Source organism: Peromyscus eremicus, chromosome 1 (assembly GCF_949786415.1).
Source record: "Peromyscus eremicus chromosome 1, PerEre_H2_v1, whole genome shotgun sequence".
Classification (NCBI taxonomy): Eukaryota; Metazoa; Chordata; class Mammalia; order Rodentia; family Cricetidae; genus Peromyscus; species Peromyscus eremicus.
In genome coordinates this window covers 56,261,899-56,278,018 of record NC_081416.1, presented here as the reverse complement: position 1 = coordinate 56,278,018, position 16,120 = coordinate 56,261,899, and the positions used below count along the sequence as shown (strand labels likewise).

The 16,120-nt window shown below is 52.5% G+C and overlaps 2 protein-coding genes across 3 annotated transcripts; one reads left to right on the top strand and one right to left on the bottom strand.

Annotated features, from left to right (window-relative positions):
• Positions 1–21: 21 nt before the first annotated feature.
• Tmem134 (transmembrane protein 134) lies at positions 22–5,864 on the top strand. 2 transcript variants are annotated; one of them, XM_059263499.1, is made up of 7 exons: positions 22–303; positions 1,155–1,219; positions 1,648–1,737; positions 1,839–1,915; positions 5,172–5,216; positions 5,365–5,418; positions 5,496–5,864. In XM_059263499.1, the coding sequence occupies exons 1-7, from the start codon at positions 130–132 to the stop codon at positions 5,576–5,578; spliced, it is 588 nt and encodes a 195-aa protein (XP_059119482.1). In that variant the 5' UTR covers positions 22–129; the 3' UTR covers positions 5,579–5,864. The 2 variants fall into 2 exon arrangements, with proteins under 2 accessions (XP_059119482.1, XP_059119492.1); XM_059263509.1 differs by lacking the exon at positions 5,172–5,216.
• Positions 5,865–9,936: 4,072 nt separating this feature from the next.
• On the bottom strand, positions 9,937–14,233 carry Cabp4 (calcium binding protein 4). Its single transcript, XM_059249196.1, has 6 exons — positions 13,880–14,233; positions 13,286–13,316; positions 13,061–13,204; positions 11,073–11,182; positions 10,240–10,387; positions 9,937–10,141 (listed from the first exon to the last, which is right to left on the bottom strand). Exons 1-6 carry the CDS (start codon positions 14,231–14,233, stop codon positions 10,113–10,115), a joined length of 816 nt encoding a protein of 271 aa, XP_059105179.1. The 3' UTR covers positions 9,937–10,112.
• Positions 14,234–16,120: the final 1,887 nt, after the last annotated feature.

The window sequence follows — 16,120 nt, the reverse complement described above, 5'->3', positions numbered from 1 at the left end:
TTGTAGAGGGCAGGACTTCTCTCCCAGGGAGACGGGGCGGGGCCTGCGCGGGGGCGGGACCTGTTTGGTGGGCGGGGCCGTGGCGGGCTCAGATGGCGGCAGCGCTGGGCGCCTAGGCGGGCGGGGGCCATGAGCGCCACCCGACCCCAGTTCAGTATCGATGATGCCTTCGAGCTGACCCTGGAGGACTCAGGGCCTGGGCCTGAGTCCAGCGGGGTCGCCCGCTTCGGGCCGCTGCACTTCGAGCGCCGGGCCAGGTTCGAGGTGGCTGATGAAGACAAGCAGTCCGGGCTGCGCTACCAGGTGAACGGCCCGGCCCATTTCACCCTCTTGTCCGGGATAGGGCGGGACCCCAAGCCGGCCCCGGAGAACCCTAATTCCGGAGACTCTGCCTAGAGACCCCAGCGGAGTGGGAAACTTTCCCCCAGACGTGTCTGCTCATCCAGAATTATATCCTTGCCCTCTGAACTCCGAGTTCGGTCCCCATGCAGCTGTGGGGAGCCGCAAGCCCGGACCAGGAACTCAGACCTCAGCATCAGTGGAGAGCCCACCATCCTGGATACTGACACCCCATTACCACCCCTCCGGGTTTGGAGAGCACTTTGTATCTAAACTAGACCTTGCGGGTCCTTGCAGCATCCCTTGACCACATGACCTATGGAGAATCTGCATCCTGTTTTGAGAATCACGCTAGCAGTGGAGGTCCCACACACATGATGTGTTTTCCCATCTCTTGACTCCAACTACACCATAAATCATTGTCCCAGACAGCCGCCCCCAACCCTAGCGTTCTTTGAGACATAGGAACTAGAGACCTGCGCTCTGCTACACCAAATCCAGAGCTTCTCTATGATGGGCCCCAGTAAAATCCTAAGAGCCCCATTTGGGTGGTCACCTGTTCCTGGGATCCATGCTGAGAGTCTGCCACCCACTCCTGCTGACTTCTGTGTCAAAGCCCCCAGTAGCCACCTACTTCCTACCTGGGTTTCAGTTTCTGAATCATCAAACCGGTTGTGCTGGGAGGGCAGGGAGAGGAGCGAGCAGCTGCCAGGTATGCCAGGCAGAAGCTGTCTGGCGGCTTTTCTCCTCTCCCCAGAGGGGGAGTGAAAAGGCCCAAACCCAGCAACCTCTCTGAACCCTGTGTTCTGGAACAGAACCTGGAAAATGATGAGGATGGAGCCCAGGCCTCTCCAGAGCCCGATGGGGGAGTCAGCACCAGGTCAGGGCCAGGTGGGGACCCACCCTGCATCCCAAGACCCATGTCTCCGGCTCCTGTCTGCAGGAACCTGCCCAGTCCCCACCCTGCTGCACTCATCTGTCCTATAAGGATTCCTAGCCCTCCTTCCCTCATGGGATCTCCTGTCCAGCTGGGTCACCTCACCTTAGTGCCCAGTGCCTGCAGCTTACCACTGCGAGGCTTTTTAGCTCCTAGGAATCCTCAGTTTAACTCGGCCCCCACCTTCCCTTTTTCATTTCTCTTAACACACACCCCACTCTATAATTTACTCTCACCCCCAACCTTGTCTCCTTTCGGGGCCCTCTATCCTGCAGGGTTTAGCCTCAGTCTCTACACACAACCTCATTTTATTTTGACTCTATCCTCCTCTTTATCTCCTCCTCCCCCCTCCCCATCCTTCTGTCCTTCAGGGATTCTGGGCACATGTCCATGCGTAGTTCTCAGTGGTCCTTCAGCACCATCAGCAGCACCACCCAGCGCTCCTACAATGCCTGCTGCAGGTGAGAGCCTCTCCCTTGGAGTTCAGCTTCTGTCTGCCAGCCAGCCCTGGCTCCCCACTGCCTCACCTCCTTGACTTGTGTCCATCTCTCTTGCCACCCAGCTGGACCCAACATCCTTTGATCCAGAAAAACAGACGGGTAGTTCTGGCCTCCTTTCTGCTCCTGCTGCTGGGGCTAGGTGAGTGTCCTGATGGCCTGTCTTCCCTCCCTCCTATGAGCAGGCTCTGTAGCCACTTGGCATGTTGGGCCTTCCTGAGCAACTGGGGCTATGAGAGGATTAGCCTTAGGGTCCTGATTGTCTGTCCAGAGAGCACCAAGGGTGAGACTGGAACCCGATTCAGTGCTTTTTAAATTACTGTTTCCTTTTTTAAAAAAAAGTTTTTTAGGCCGGGCGGTGGTGGCACATGCCTTTAATCCCAGCACTCGGGAGGCAGAGGCAGGGGGATCTCTGTGAGTTCGAGACCAGCCTGGGCTACAGAGTGAGTTCCAGGAAAGGCGCAAAGCTACACAGAGAAACCCTGTCATTTTTAATATTTATTTTATATGTATATGTACCATGTGCTTGCAATCTCCAGTGAAGTCAGAAAAAGGAACTGGATGCCCTGGAACTGGAGTTGTAGAGGGTTGTGAGCCACTGTGTGGGTGCTAACCAAACCTGGGTCCTCTGCAAGAGCAGTAAGTGCTCTTAACTGAGCCATCTCTCCAGCTCCCCTACCCCTTTTAAGTTTTTTTTTTTTGGTTTTCCGAGACAGGGTTTTTCTGTGTAGCTTTGTGCCTTTCCTGGGACTCACTCTGTAGCCCAAGCTGGCCTCGAACTCACAGAGATCCACCTGGCTCTGCCTCCCGAGTGCTGGGATTAAAGGCGTGGGCCACCACCGCCCGGCCCTTTTAAGTTTTTTGAGACAGGGTCTCATGTAACCCAAAAGTGAAGTATGTTCTTGAACGTTTGATCATCCTGCCCCTACGTCCCATATTCTGGGTTTACAGGTATGCATCACTACGCCCAGCTTACTTTATTTTATTTATTTATGTATTTATGTATCTATCTATCTATTTATTGTTTGGGTTTTTTTTTTTTTTTTTTTTTTGAGACAGAGTTTGTCTGTGTAGACTTGGTTGTCCTGGAACTTGCTCTGTAGACCAGGCTGGCCTCAAACTCAGAGATCCTGCCTCTGACTCCTGAGTGCTGGGACTAAAGCCATGTGCCTCACCCCCCTCCCACACCCTACCCCACCTCCTCACTACTTATTTCCTTTTTAAATTTAATCTGTTTACTCTACCATAGGACCAGAGAATGGAGAGGTAACAGCTTCCATTTATTCTGTGTTGACTACTGCCAGGTCCATTTCCCCCCACCTTACAGAGGTGGCAAGTAAGAGGCAGAGGCCAGAGCCTGTTTGTGAAGGCAGCCCAGTGCTCAGGACACTAGTGTCCCTGAGGCCAGGCATCAGGCCTGCTTCTTCTTCTCTGGGGTATGTGATCTGACCAGGACCTTTTTCTATCTCACATTGTTCAGTAGGGAAACTGAGGCCCAGCACAGGCAGGTTTCACAGCCAGTTATTTCTGACTTCTTTACGGGACAGAGATGCAAAGTCCCCAGAACATCCAGGGTTGAGATCAACAGGGGTCATAAGGAGGGACCAACTGTGGCTGCCACCCTTGGTCTCCTTCCCTTCCTTCTCCAGGAAGGTCAAAGGCCCCAGCCAGCTAGGTCTCCTGGCCAGAAATCCCATCTTCACCTCTAGGTGTTTGAGTGCAGGGGACAGAGCTGCCACTTGCCAGCACCACTGCAGGCCAGGCACTGGTGACACCAACTGCCAGCTTCTCCTCAACCCAGCAAAGCCAAGCATTGATAGCGTCCTGATTTTGGAAGTAAGGACACAGGCTCGGGCTGGAGAGGGGCTTCCTCAGGTTGCAGTTGGGAGGAAGATGAGCTGGGATTTAGACCCACACCTGTGACTGCCAAGGCTCATAGAGATCACCAGAGAGCCACCAAGGGCTCGAGGGAATTAGAAAAAGATGTTTACTCTAACAGCAGAACCTGCAGCCCTAAGCTGGTTCAGGGAGTGAGTGTGAACCTCCTTCTGAGGTGCCCTTTGTAAAACATGATGTCTACAAAGTCCTGGGTGGGGCTGGAGAGACGGCTCAGAGGTTAAGAGCACTGGCTGCTCTTCCAGAGGTCCTGAGTTCAATTCTCAGCAACCACATGGCTCACAACCATCTATAATGAGATCTGGTGCCCTCTTCTGACAAGCAGGCATGCGTGAAAGCAGAATACTGTATACATTAAAAAAAAAAAAAAAAAAAAAGTCCATGGTGGCCCCGCAGGCCCCCTGGCTCCACCCTACCCCAAGAGTCCTCGAGGACAGATACGAAAAGTGGGTCCAGGTATGACGTGTCCACCAAAGGCCACATCCCTGCCTGGGACAGCAGGCCGTCCCAGACTTCTCCAGCCCAGGTTCTTCTTGTTCAGCCTCATCAAGTGCTGGTGGCTCTTATAAAGCCTCGGGTTCTCTCCCGAATTCTTTCTCTGCCTGGATGACTGCCACGGCAACAGCTTCTGTGTGTCCCACTGGGGCGTGGTTTAGTTCATCAAGGCATCGCATAGAGTGCTTAGCTCGGGGCCTGGCAGTGCTGTTACTGTTCCCTGGACTGACTGGAGGCAGCTGCTTCAAGCTCCCACAGACCTCTTCCCGCACGTGGATCATAGCTTTCAGGGTCTTGTTGGTCCCTCCAGTAAGAAGGGCCATGAGACAAGGGTCTATCTGCTTTCCTGTTACATTTATTTATTTTTTCATTTGTGTGTATGTAAGGGTTGAAGGAGGAGGGTACATGCCACAGCCCAAGTGGGGTCAGAGAATTATTGCAAGATTCAGCTCTCTGCTTTCACCATGTGGGTCCAAGGGATTGAAGTCAAGTAGCTGGGCTTGATGGCAAGCTACCCTACCCATTGAGCCATCTTGCTGTCATCCCCCATCTGCCTTTTTTTCTGGAGGAAACAGGGTCTCTTTGTGTAGCCCCAGTTGTCCTGGAACTCACTCTGTAGACGAGCTTGGTCTCACAGAGATCTGTCTGCCCCTCCCTCCTGAGTACTGGGATTAAAGGTATGCACTACCATGCCAGGCCCCTATCTGCCTTTTATGGTGGAATTCTTGGTACCAGGCATGCAGAGGGCGTTCAGTAAGTGTTTGTTGAGTGACTGAAAGGTCCCACCAAACAGCAGTAAAAACTCCCATTTCATAGCTATTTCCCAGGGCCTGCCAAGTATGCTGCCCTGAAAACACAGCTTGGTGAGCATCCTGGGGAAGTATGCTGCCCCGTGGACAGCAGTTTAGGTGGGCGACATCAGGTGGGAGCCGGGCTGAGAGTCAGGTGTGGAAGATCCTGCCCTCACTCCGCCTGTCCTCCCCTTCCACGACCCCATGTGTGTGCAGTGCTTATCCTGGTCGGCGTGGGACTGGAGGTGGCCCCCTCTCCAGGTGAGCGCCCGTCCTGCCTGGGTCCTCGGCAAACCCTCAAAACTCCCAGCACGAATCAGCCACCTTCCAGGAAAGAGGGAGGCCTTCCCGGGCAGCCATCGCCCCCAGGAACCCCTCGTCCCGAGCTGTCCGTTTCTTCCTACCACAGGTGTCTCCAGCGCCATCTTCTTCGTGCCAGGCGTCCTGCTGTTAGTCCCGGGAGGTGAGAGTGGCGTGAGGTGGGGCGGGGCATGGGTGGGGCGGGGCCAGGCCCCCTTACTGACAGACACCGCCCCGCAGTCTACCACGTGATCTTCATCTACTGTGCTGTCAAGGGCCACCGGGGCTTCCAATTCTTCTACCTGCCCTACTTTGAGAAGTGAGCTGCAGCTGGCCAATGGGATACCAGAGATCCAAGGCCTCAGGCCACCTCCACACGTCCACAGGGCGGACCTCCAACCTACGCCCAGTTCTGTCCCTATCGCCTGGAAAGAAAAGGCCCTCTGGGACCCTCACGACCACTAGCCCCCTCTGGATTTGCTCAGGAAGTTTGGGGCATGCCAGCCTGGGGATGTTACCCCTTAACCTGATGTGTGCCTTAGTTTATTCCTGGGCCCTAGAATCCTGGGTTGGTGTAATTTTGTGCTAATAAAAGTGTAATTATTCCCAGCAGGGACAGTCACTTTTCTGTCCCACCAGGCCTGGCCCAGCCCACTAACAACCACAGCTCTCTTCTACAAAGGTTTAGTAAAGGACTCAGCTGGGGCTGTGGAGGACCACCAACCTCTCATGGCATCTAGGACAGCTTGGTGATCTCAGCTGTGCCCAAGGTCACCATCATGTCCAGGGCAGAGCTGGATGAAGAAGCGGTCCCAGCCTCCCTGCCTTCAACCCTGAGGAGATTCAACTGTCTTCATTGTGTAACAGACCAGCGGCTGTCCTGGTGGCCTTAGCAACGGGCCTGAGAGATGACGCAGGCCTGGGGTCTGGAGGCCGGTATCCTGGTTCCAGCCGGGCTCTAGGGCCCTAGACTGCCAGAGCCATCTCTAAATGTGGGTCATGTGGGACAGCAGTGCTCCTCCACCCACTGCCCTACTTCCTAGGCCCAGAGACTGGGAGCACAGCAGAGCAGAGGGTGTGGGAGGACAACTTCTCAGCAGAGCACCACAGTGACAAGGAGACTTTTAGAGCCACCAAATGTTTGAAGCACCCACCATCTTAGATTTTTGGAAAATCTGGGCCTCTAATAATGTCTGAAACTTAAACAAACAAAAACTAAACAAACAAAAAACCCAAAACTCTGTAAGGAAATCTTAGTTCACGGTAGTTCTCATGAAACAAGCTGTGACAAACACTTCCCCAAATCAAGTCTTGGAATCCTTACTGCCTCAGTCTCATTTCATAGATGAGAAGCCCAAGGCCCCCAGTTTACAAGTGAGGACCAACTGACCAAGGACAAAAACACAACCCAAGCCCCTTCTAAAACTCAGGTAGAGGGGGAAAAAACGGAACAAGGATGGTGTCCTCTGCAGGCCACCAAAAGACTAGCTGAGTGGATGTTCCATCTTCCAGACCAAAGCATGAGTGTCCACACAACAGGATGCTGCACTCCTGAGTCCATGCCTTTGTTGAAGGAGTGGACACCTAGTCTTTTTTGTTTTTCAAGACAGGGTTTCTATGTGTAGTTTTGGTGCCTGTCCTGGATCTTGCTCTGCAGACCAGGCTGGCCTCGAACTCAGAGAGATCCGCCTGGCTCTGCCTCCCGAGTGCTGGGATTTTTTGTTTGTTTGTTTTGTTTTTGTTTTTTGAGACAGGGTTTCTCTGTGTAGCTTTGTGCCTTTCCTGGAACTCACTTTGTAGACCAGGCTGGCCTCGAACTCACAGAGATCCACCTGCCTCTGCCTCCCGAGTGCTGGGATTAAAGGCGTGCGCCACCACTGCCGACTTGGACACCTAGTCTTTTGCCCCACTCCTCTCCCGACCCACCCAGATATTTCCGCCCACAGACCTCCAGTCAGAACACCTTAAGTAACTTGCCACTCTGCAACTAGCCAAGGCAAGGACTGATGCAGTTGTACAATAAAGGTCTAGTGAGACAGCCGAGCGTTGAGGTACTTGGCTGCCAAGCCTGGAAGCCTGAGTTCACTCGCTGGGACCCACATGATTGAAAGAGGACAGACTCCCACAAACTCTTTTCTGACCTCTGCATATGCTCCTTGAGATCGACGCACGCACGCACGCACACACGCACGCTCGCACACAGTAAACAGAGAACTGAGGGGCTGGGAGATGGAGCGGTAGAGAGAGCCCTTGCTATGTAATTGTGAGGATCTGAGTCAGAATCTGGAACATACATAAAGCCAGACGCAGTAGTGTATGTGTCATCCCAGCTTCTATAGAGAAGGAATGTGGAGGCAGGAGGATCCCTGGAAGCTTGCAGGCCTGGTATCTGAAGTTCCAAGACAGCAAGAGCTGCACCTTTCTCAAAGTGGAAGGTGACGACCAGCTGAGGTTTCCTTCTGATCTCTACGTCTGTGCTATGGCATCCTCATGCCCTACGCCCAGATTTTTTTAATTTTAGATTTATTACTTTTTTTTTTTTAATTTGTGTGACTGAGTGTTTTGCCTGCATGCATGTCTGTGGACCACATGTATGCCTAGTGCCCATGGAGGTAGTGAACCTCCATGTGGATACCGGGAATTTTACCCAGGTCGTTTGCAAGAACCACTGCACCAACTCTCCATCCTGATTTGTTTTTTAACTAGCAAAGTGAGAAAGACAAAATCCAAGCCCACAGTTTGTATTATCAGCACACTCACACAGTTATAGTCCGATAATCACAATGAGAACAAAGAAAACAAAGGAAAATTTCAAAACTGTTCACTGAGGCTGGCAAGATGGCTCATTGGGTAAAAGCACTATTACACATTCCTAACAGCTTGCATCCAGTCCCCAGATCTACTGCTGAAAGACAGACTGACCCCCAGAATTGTCCTCCATATGTGCACCCTGGCAGGCACTCACTTGTACTCACAAACAATAATAATGTTTTTTTTTTTTTTTTTTTAAGATAGTTTCTCTGTGTACCCTGACTGGCCTGGAGCTCGCTACCTAGACCAGGTTGGCCTTGAATTCACAGAGATCTACCTGCCTCTGTCTCCCCAGGGCTGGAATTAAAGATATGTACCATCATGGCTAAAAAAAAAATTGTTAAGTGAGTAGACTCAATTGCGATTCCATTCTTTGACCCAGTATGCATCGCTTAAAATTGTAACCAATGAGCTTTCTTCTTTTGTTAAAATTGCACTACTTATTTGGGGGTAGAGGTTCATGTGCAACATGCCGTGTGTACAGGTCAGAGGACAGCTGTGGGAGTCGGTTCTCTCCTTCCGCGTGCGGATCCCAGGGCCCGAACTCCATCTTCAGACTTGGCACCTTCACCTCCTGAGCCGTCTCACTGGGCCTTCTTTTTCACTCTTGCCTTTTTTAGTGATGCACTCAAGCCCAGGACCTTGCCAGTGCTTGGCAGGCACTGTGCCATTAAGTCACACTCCAACCCAGAGCTTCCTTTTATTGGTTAACCGATCTAACCCAGACGGCGCTGGCCACGACGCTTCTCAAAGAACGCCGGAGACCTAAACTCTAGACACCATAAACAGTGTTTCTTTATCGTGAAGCACACTGATAGGAGGCATAAATATTTTCTCAGTGGCTGTGAGTGGCTGGTGCATGCCTTTACTCCCAGCATTTGGGAGCAGGACAGAGGCAAAGAGGGTCTCTGTGAGTTCCAGGCCAGCCAGGCTACCCTGTCTCAAAGAAGAAAGAAAATAAAAAAGCTTTTCCCCAGACTTCTAGTGTAAATCAAAATTCTTCATTTTCCTCCTTGCCTCCTCTGTTGGATTTTTGAATGGTATACTCTGTGTCTGTTACCCTCCAGGCTAACCTTAAGTGAAGTCCACTCACATGGGTGTCCGTCACTGCCGAGTGTGAGAGCCCAGGCCCGCAAGCCTCAATCCAGGACTGAATCCCTCAGTGTCAGCTCCCCCAAGGCCCCACATTGAGCTCCCAAGCTTTGGAGATCTCAGAGCAGCCCCTCCTTTCCAGGTCTTTCGTTGTTGGACCGTCATGCTAGTACTGGGATTACTAGATTCATGTTCACTTTTCATTCATGACAGAGGGCGGTGGGGGGGGGGGGTTGACAGAGCATGCATATGCCAAAGAACAACTTTGTGAAGTTGGTTCTCTCCTTCCATCATGTGAATTTTATTATTTATTTGTTTGTTTGTTTGTTTATTTTGGTTTTTTTGAAACAAGGTCTCTCTGTGTTGCTCTGGCTGTCTTGGAACTCACTATTGTAGACCAGGCTGGCCTTGAACTCATAGAGATCCACCTGCCTCTGCCTCTGCCTCTGCCTCCCAAATGCTAGGATTAAAGGAAGGCACCACCACCACCCAGCCCTCAAGGATCCAGTTCAGGCTTGGTGGCAAGAGCTTTTATCTGCTGAGCCATTTTACCTGGCCCAAGTTCATTTTTCAAAGCAGTACTTTATACACGTAAGTAGCGGGAAATGATCTGGTCACCCTCTCAATCTACCATGTCCTAGGAATTCCCCCACAGCACACTATGCCTGGTTTCTTGGAATGCAGCCAATGTTGGGGAACTCCCTATCGCTCCAGGATCTGGAGAGATTCAAATCTTGTTCTCCACTGAGAACTGCAACCAGCTGCGATTTTTCCCTCCACGGCTTGGGAGTGGGAGAAAAAGACAGCAAGGCAGACCCTGGAGTCGGTTGGGTGTGGCCACGGTAGAAGCAGCCTACAGTTGGGGAGGATCTCTCCATCCTGGGGAAGGGTGTGGTCGTCTGGTTCCTGCTGGTATCTGGGCCTCAGGGCCAGTAGGTTGTCCCTACAGGTGCCTCAGCCAGTAGATAGCATCATTACAAATTCTGCAGGAGAGACAGGTCGGGGAAGGCCAAGCCAGGTCAGGATGGAGGAGGTTCAAAGTGCTAGAGGCATGGGAGAGGCGTCTGCGAGGGTGACTCACCATCGAAGTCTATGGTGCCATCCCCATTGAGGTCCATCTCCCGCAACATCTCATCCAGCTCAGTGCCCTCTAGTGGCTCCCCCAGCAGAGCGGGTGCTGCCTGCCGCAGCTCTGCCACTGTGATCCGTCCATCCCTGTCCTTGTCAAACTGTCAAGACAGAGAGTCCGAGCGGGGCTCCTACCCACGTTGTCTCCCTAAGTGGCTCTTCTTGTTTTCTTTCTTCCTTTTTTTACTTGAGATAGGGTCTCACTATGTCATCCTGCCCAGGCTGGTCTCAAATGCACAGTTTCTCTTGCCTCTGCCTCCCAAGTGCTGGGATTAAAAGCGTGGGCCCACATGCTTGGCCTCCTTGGGTTGCTTTAGGTGGTTGGTTTATATTGTTGAGGTAGTGTCTCATGAAGACCTGGCTGGCCTCAAACTCACTATGTAGTGGAGTATAGCCTTGAACTCCTTAGCCTCCTGCCTTCACCATCTCCCAAGTCTTTGGATTACATGTGTACCACTATGCCCTGGCTTTGTTTGTTGCTAAGGATTGAACCCAGGGCTTTGGGCATACTAAGTATTCACTTTACCAACTGAACTACACCCTATTCTTGGCTCTACTCCTGCCACTGCCTGATCCAGGGCAATGATGCTTCCCACCAGGTATCTAACCCTTCCCATCCTCAGGAGTGAGGACTGCCTCCTAGAGGAGGATTCTCTGATCGAAGACCTTATGGGAATAAGCCGAGCCTTCTCCACCTGTCCCCAGACCCTAGTCTTGCCTCTGTGGGTCTCCTGAAGGTTCCCAATAAGGATGAAGTCCATGCTTGCCACCACGTGCACTCCTTACCTCTCGGAAGGCGATGCGGAGCTCTCGTACACCCAACATGTGAGCTGTCTCCTCCCTCAGCTTTGGGCTTATCAGCTCCACAAACTCTTCAAAATCCACAAAGCCACCCACTGTGGACCCAAGCAGAGCGTCACAGTCTACTCACTGAGATGCTACATTCTCTGTCTTCCCACCAGGGCTCTGAGCTCAGGAAGGCTCACCTAGGTCCTTGCTCAAAGAGGGGTTTCTTGGCTATTGTGGGGGTCAGGGATGCTCCTGTTCTCCATGAAGCCCCAGTGGGCCAGAAAGAGACCTGGCTTCAGAGAAGGCAGCCCAAGTTCAAATCCTGTTGCTGATTGAGATCTTGAGTGGCTTACCAACCCTCTTGTTCTCACCCTGGGATGGACCTGGAAGAAGGTACTCCACAGAGCAGTGCTCCAGCTGAGTAGAGCTAAGCAGGAAGCTCTAAATTGTTGTGAGATATTTGTACACTGTGAATAGGTGTCACTGTGATTGGTTTAATAAAGAGATGAACGGAGCCGGGCGGTGGTGGCGCACGCCTTTAATCCCAGCACTCGGGAGGCAGAGCCAGGCGGATCTCTGTGAGTTCGAGGCCAGCCTGGGCTACCAAGTGAGTTCCAGGAAAGGCGCAAAGCTACACAGAGAAACCCTGTCTCGAAAAACCAAAAAAAAAAAAAAAGAGATGAACGGCCAATAGCTAGGCAGGAAGAGGTTAGGTGGGACTTCCAGGGACAGAGAGGACTCTGGGAAAAAGAAAGGCAGAGTCACCAGTCAGACACAAAGGAAGCATCATGGAGAGTATGGAGAGATGAGATAACGAGTCACATGACAAAAACATAGATGACAATAAGTGGGTTAATTTAAGTTATAAGAGCTAGTGGGATAAGCCTAAGCTAAGACCACACTTTTACAATTAATAATAAGTCTTTGTGCCATTGTTTAGGGCTGGCAGTGGAAAGGAAAGCCATCTACACACTAAATACCTTCTGAAAGCACTGCCATGCCATTGTCAGACCCTCAGTTCTAAATGTCATTAGTCCCCACAACTCCAAGGGACAAGTAAGAACTTTAGGGGAAAAGAGATGCATGATCCTAGAATGTGCATTGTGCTTTTTGAGGCACGGTCTCTATTCAGTCTTCACTGGTCTGGAGCTCACTATGTAGACCAGTCTGGCCTTGAACTCACAGAGATCCTCCTGCCTCTGCTTCCCCAGAGGCATTATTAAAGGCACGTGCCACCATGCCTGGCTCTGGTTAATTTTTTTGTGTGTCAACTTGACATAAGCTAGGGTCATTTAAGAAGAGAAATTTCAATTGAGGAAATGCCTCCCTCAGAGTGGCCCATAGGCAAGTCTGTGGGACATTTGCTTGATTAGTGATTGATGTGAGAGGGCCCAGTGCATCATGAGTGGTACCACTACTCGGAAGGTGGGCCTGGGAGGTATAAGAAAGGTAGCTGAACAGGCGCCTGGAGAGCGAGCCAGTCAGCAGCATTTCTCCACGGTTTCTGTTTCAGTTCCTGCCTCCAGGTTCCTGACTTGAGTTCCTCCTCTGACTTCCCTCCACGATCGATTGTAAGTTGTAATACAAATAAACCCTTTTCTCTCCAAGTTGCTTTTGGTCATGGTATTGATCACCGCAATAGAAAGCAAGCCAGGATGTGTATTGTACATCGATGGCAAATCCCATGCTCATTTTGGAAATCGTTGTAGAATGAAAGAAAGAACCAAGAGCAGCAGATGCCTCCAAGGAATAAAGATGCCCGTCACCGAACCTGATGACCTGAGTTTGCGTAGCTCTCTGGGACCCACATGATAGAAGAACTCACTCCCAACAGCTCTGTGCTGACCTCCAAATGCACACTATGGCACACACATCCCCCACTAATCATAACTAAAATTAAAAATCACGTGACTGCGGCCCCCGCCCCCCCCTAGGTAACGGGGCTGGCTCCCGAACCAATCACCCAGCAGGGCTCCATCACTGACTGCGCATCTTCACATGCTGTGACACTTCAAGGAGCTCCATCTCCGTGGGCATGTAGCCCAGCGTCCGCATGCAGTCACCCAGCTCCCGGTAGCCGATGTAGCCATCCTGGTCAGTGTCAAACTCCTCAAAGGCAGCCTGAAGCTCTGTAGGGTTAGCAGAAGTCAGACCAGGAAGCCAGACCCAGGGCCACCTTCCACCTCCCAGCAACAGTGAGAGACACTCACCCTCCAACTCCTCAGGGCCCAGTTCACGATCCTGTAGAGGAGTAAGCCAACATGTCCCCGTTTGCCACAGCTCCTCCAAGCCCTCCAAGTGCACTGTGCAGGGCTGGCCCCACCAAAGCAGCTGAAAGACAGCTAAAATCGAGCCGGGCATTGGTGGCGCACGCCTTTGATCCCAGCACTTGGGAGGCAGAGGCATTGCGGAGGCAGTGACATCCTACAGAGCGAGATCCAGGACAGGCTCCAAAACTACACAGAGAAACCCTATCTCAAACAACAACAAAACAAACAAACCAAAAAAAAAAAAACAGCTAAAATCCTACAGAGCCACCTTTTCCCCATCCTCTTGGAACTTCAGATGAATTCTCCAAGATGGCTGGTGTGAGGATGTGAGGACTTCTGGCCACTATACCAGCAGTCCCAAAGCCAACCTTGTCCTGCATTGCCTGCCCCCCACCCCCGGTCTGGGGTACAAGAAGCCACCACTCTGCCCTGTCCTGTCTTTCCCAATCTGGCACAAAAAAGCAGGAGGCCTGGACATGTAGGGATAAAGATAAGGAAAGTTATCCTCAATCCCCCACCCCCATACCCCCTGACCTTTCCAAAGATGCGGTTGAGCAGGGGCCCATAAGTCCTTTGGGCAGCGTCCTGCTGGGGGTCAGGACGATGTCGGTGGGACTGTCGGTGAGAGGCTTGCCCAGGCGGTGCTGAGGATGGCTCATCCTGCCCCGCTCTAGTCTTTGGGGGGTTCTTGCTGCTTCCTGAGGCTTCAGAGCCCTGGCCAGAGGACTGCTTTCCAGAGCTGGCCTTCTGAGACCCTGGCAGCCGCCTCTCCTTCTTGCTCCTTCTTCTGGTCAAGGCGGAGCCTTCAGCAGCACTCCCAGGAGACACAGCTCCTTCGGGGGTCTTCTGGGGGTCAGGAAGCAGCTGTGAGCCATGCTCTGTTGCCATGTAGAGGATAACGGGACTCAGAGATGCAGCTCCCTGGAGTGCCCTTGGTTCTCAGGGCCCAGGAAGCTGCTTATAGCCCCCCAGGCTTGAGCTGATCACCTGGGATCCACAGTGAGGGGGATTAGGGTAAATGAGTCAGGCAGCCAGCCTAATCCCTGCCCTCTGCCCCAGGGTGGCCTGGCAGCACCAGATGGGTCTTGAAAACTGTTCTCAGGAGTGAGGGTGCCAGGACACAGCAGCTGCAGTGAGCTCATACTTAAGCTCAGCCACTTATCTAGTAGAAGCAGCCAATTCATCCTTCCAACTCTCAGTTTACCCATCTGTGAAATGGGGGCACACTGCTGCAGAGTTAAGCACTCATCCCAGAGTGTGACATGGCTGAACTTAGTGTAGCCAAGGCCCCTTTGGCAGGAGGAGCAATACTGGAAAAGGCTGAGAGTTGTCACCTTGGGTCCCCCATGGAGTGACATCCTAGTTGGGGCAGAGGGCATATGGAACTTTAGAAAAGAGGCCTTGGATGCTGACAGAGGGGTGGGGATGACACAGCATGCCCTGGGCCTTAGGAGCTCCTGCAAAGGGTCTCCATTATCTAACCTTGTTGGGATGGGGGGCCCTGGCTGGTGACTTAGCCCTATGGGGCCACGGTTAGGGTTTCCCAGAGAGCAGACCCATGAATGATTGATGCTCCCTCAGCTTGGGTTTCCTGCCTGTCCGCCTTCATATTGCCACTGGGCGCAATGCGGCAGGCCCCATCGTGGGGCTGGTTGGTGGCTGGACCTTGGGAAAGCAGGCAGCACACTGCTCCTTCTGCCAGGCCTGCACCTCCCAGGTAAGCCAGACAATGCTACAGGCCCTGAGGGAGGGCGTCGAGACTCTAAGGCCAGCAGAGCTAGAGCTCATAGAGGAGACTCTGCCAAGAAAGAGAGAGGTGGAGGTGGGAGCCGTGGGATACTGGCTACGACCAGGGGTCCAGGTGCGATCCGGCATGTTCCATAGGTAGCTGGTCGCCAGTTCCTCTCCACCCTCAAAGGGATGCTTTCTTCCCTCCACCAGGTGGGGGAGGTAGAGTAAGGACAGCAGAAGGCACTTGGGACTCCTGCCTGGGTGTGTGTCCCTTCCCCCACTCCATTGTGATTATCCTGCGGAGTCCACTGCCTCCTCTACACAGCAGTCCACTGCTCCTCTACACAGCAGTTCACTGCCTCCTCTACACAGCAGTCCACTGCTCCTCTATACAGCAGTCCACTGCTCCTCTATACAGCAGTCCACTGCTCCTCTACACAGCAGTCCACTACCTCCTCTACACAGCAGTCCACTGCTCCTCTACACAGCAGTCCACTGCTCCTCTACACAGCAGTCCACTGCTCCTCTACACAGCAGCCCACTGCTCCTCTATACAGCAGTCCACTGCTCCTCTATACAGCAGTCCACTGCTCCTCTATACAGCAGTCCACTGCTCCTCTACACAGCAGTCCACTGCTCCTCTATACAGCAGTCCACTGCTCCTCTATACAGCAGTCCACTGCCTCCTCTACACAGCAGTCCACTGCTCCTCTACACAGCAGTCCACTGCTCCTCTACACAGCAGTCCACTGCCTCCTCTACACAGCAGTTCACTGCTCCTCTACACAGCAGTCCACTGCTCCTCTACACAGCAGTCCACTGCCTCCTCTACACAGCAGTCCACTGCTCCTCTACACAGCAGTCCACTGCTCCTCTACACAGCAGTCCACTGCCTCCTCTACACAGCAGTCCACTGCTCCTCTACACAGCAGTCCACTGCCTCCTCTATACAGCAGTCCACTGCTCCTCTACACAGCAGTCCACTGCCTCCTCTACACAGCAGTCCACTGCTCCTCTACACAGCAGTCCACTGCCTCCTCTACA

What these genes read in the sequence shown, in the direction of transcription:
- Tmem134 (XM_059263499.1), top strand. Translation starts at nt 130, where the DNA reads ATGAGCGCCACCCGACCCCAGTTCAGTATCGATGATGCCTTCGAGCTG. An exon ending in GATGGGGGAGTCAGCACCAG is followed by an intron (nt 1,220 to 1,647) that starts GTCAGGGCCAGG and finishes TCTGTCCTTCAG; the next exon opens with GGATTCTGGGCACATGTCCA. An exon ending in TCCTACAATGCCTGCTGCAG is followed by an intron (nt 1,738 to 1,838) that starts GTGAGAGCCTCT and finishes CTTGCCACCCAG; the next exon opens with CTGGACCCAACATCCTTTGA.
- Cabp4 (XM_059249196.1), bottom strand. Translation starts at nt 14,233, where the DNA reads ATGGCAACAGAGCATGGCTCACAGCTGCTTCCTGACCCCCAGAAGACC. An exon ending in TCAACCGCATCTTTGGAAAG is followed by an intron (nt 13,317 to 13,879) that starts GTCAGGGGGTAT and finishes ACTCCTCTACAG; the next exon opens with GATCGTGAACTGGGCCCTGA. An exon ending in ACAGCATGTGAAGATGCGCA is followed by an intron (nt 11,183 to 13,060) that starts GTCAGTGATGGA and finishes TTGGGTCCACAG; the next exon opens with TGGGTGGCTTTGTGGATTTT.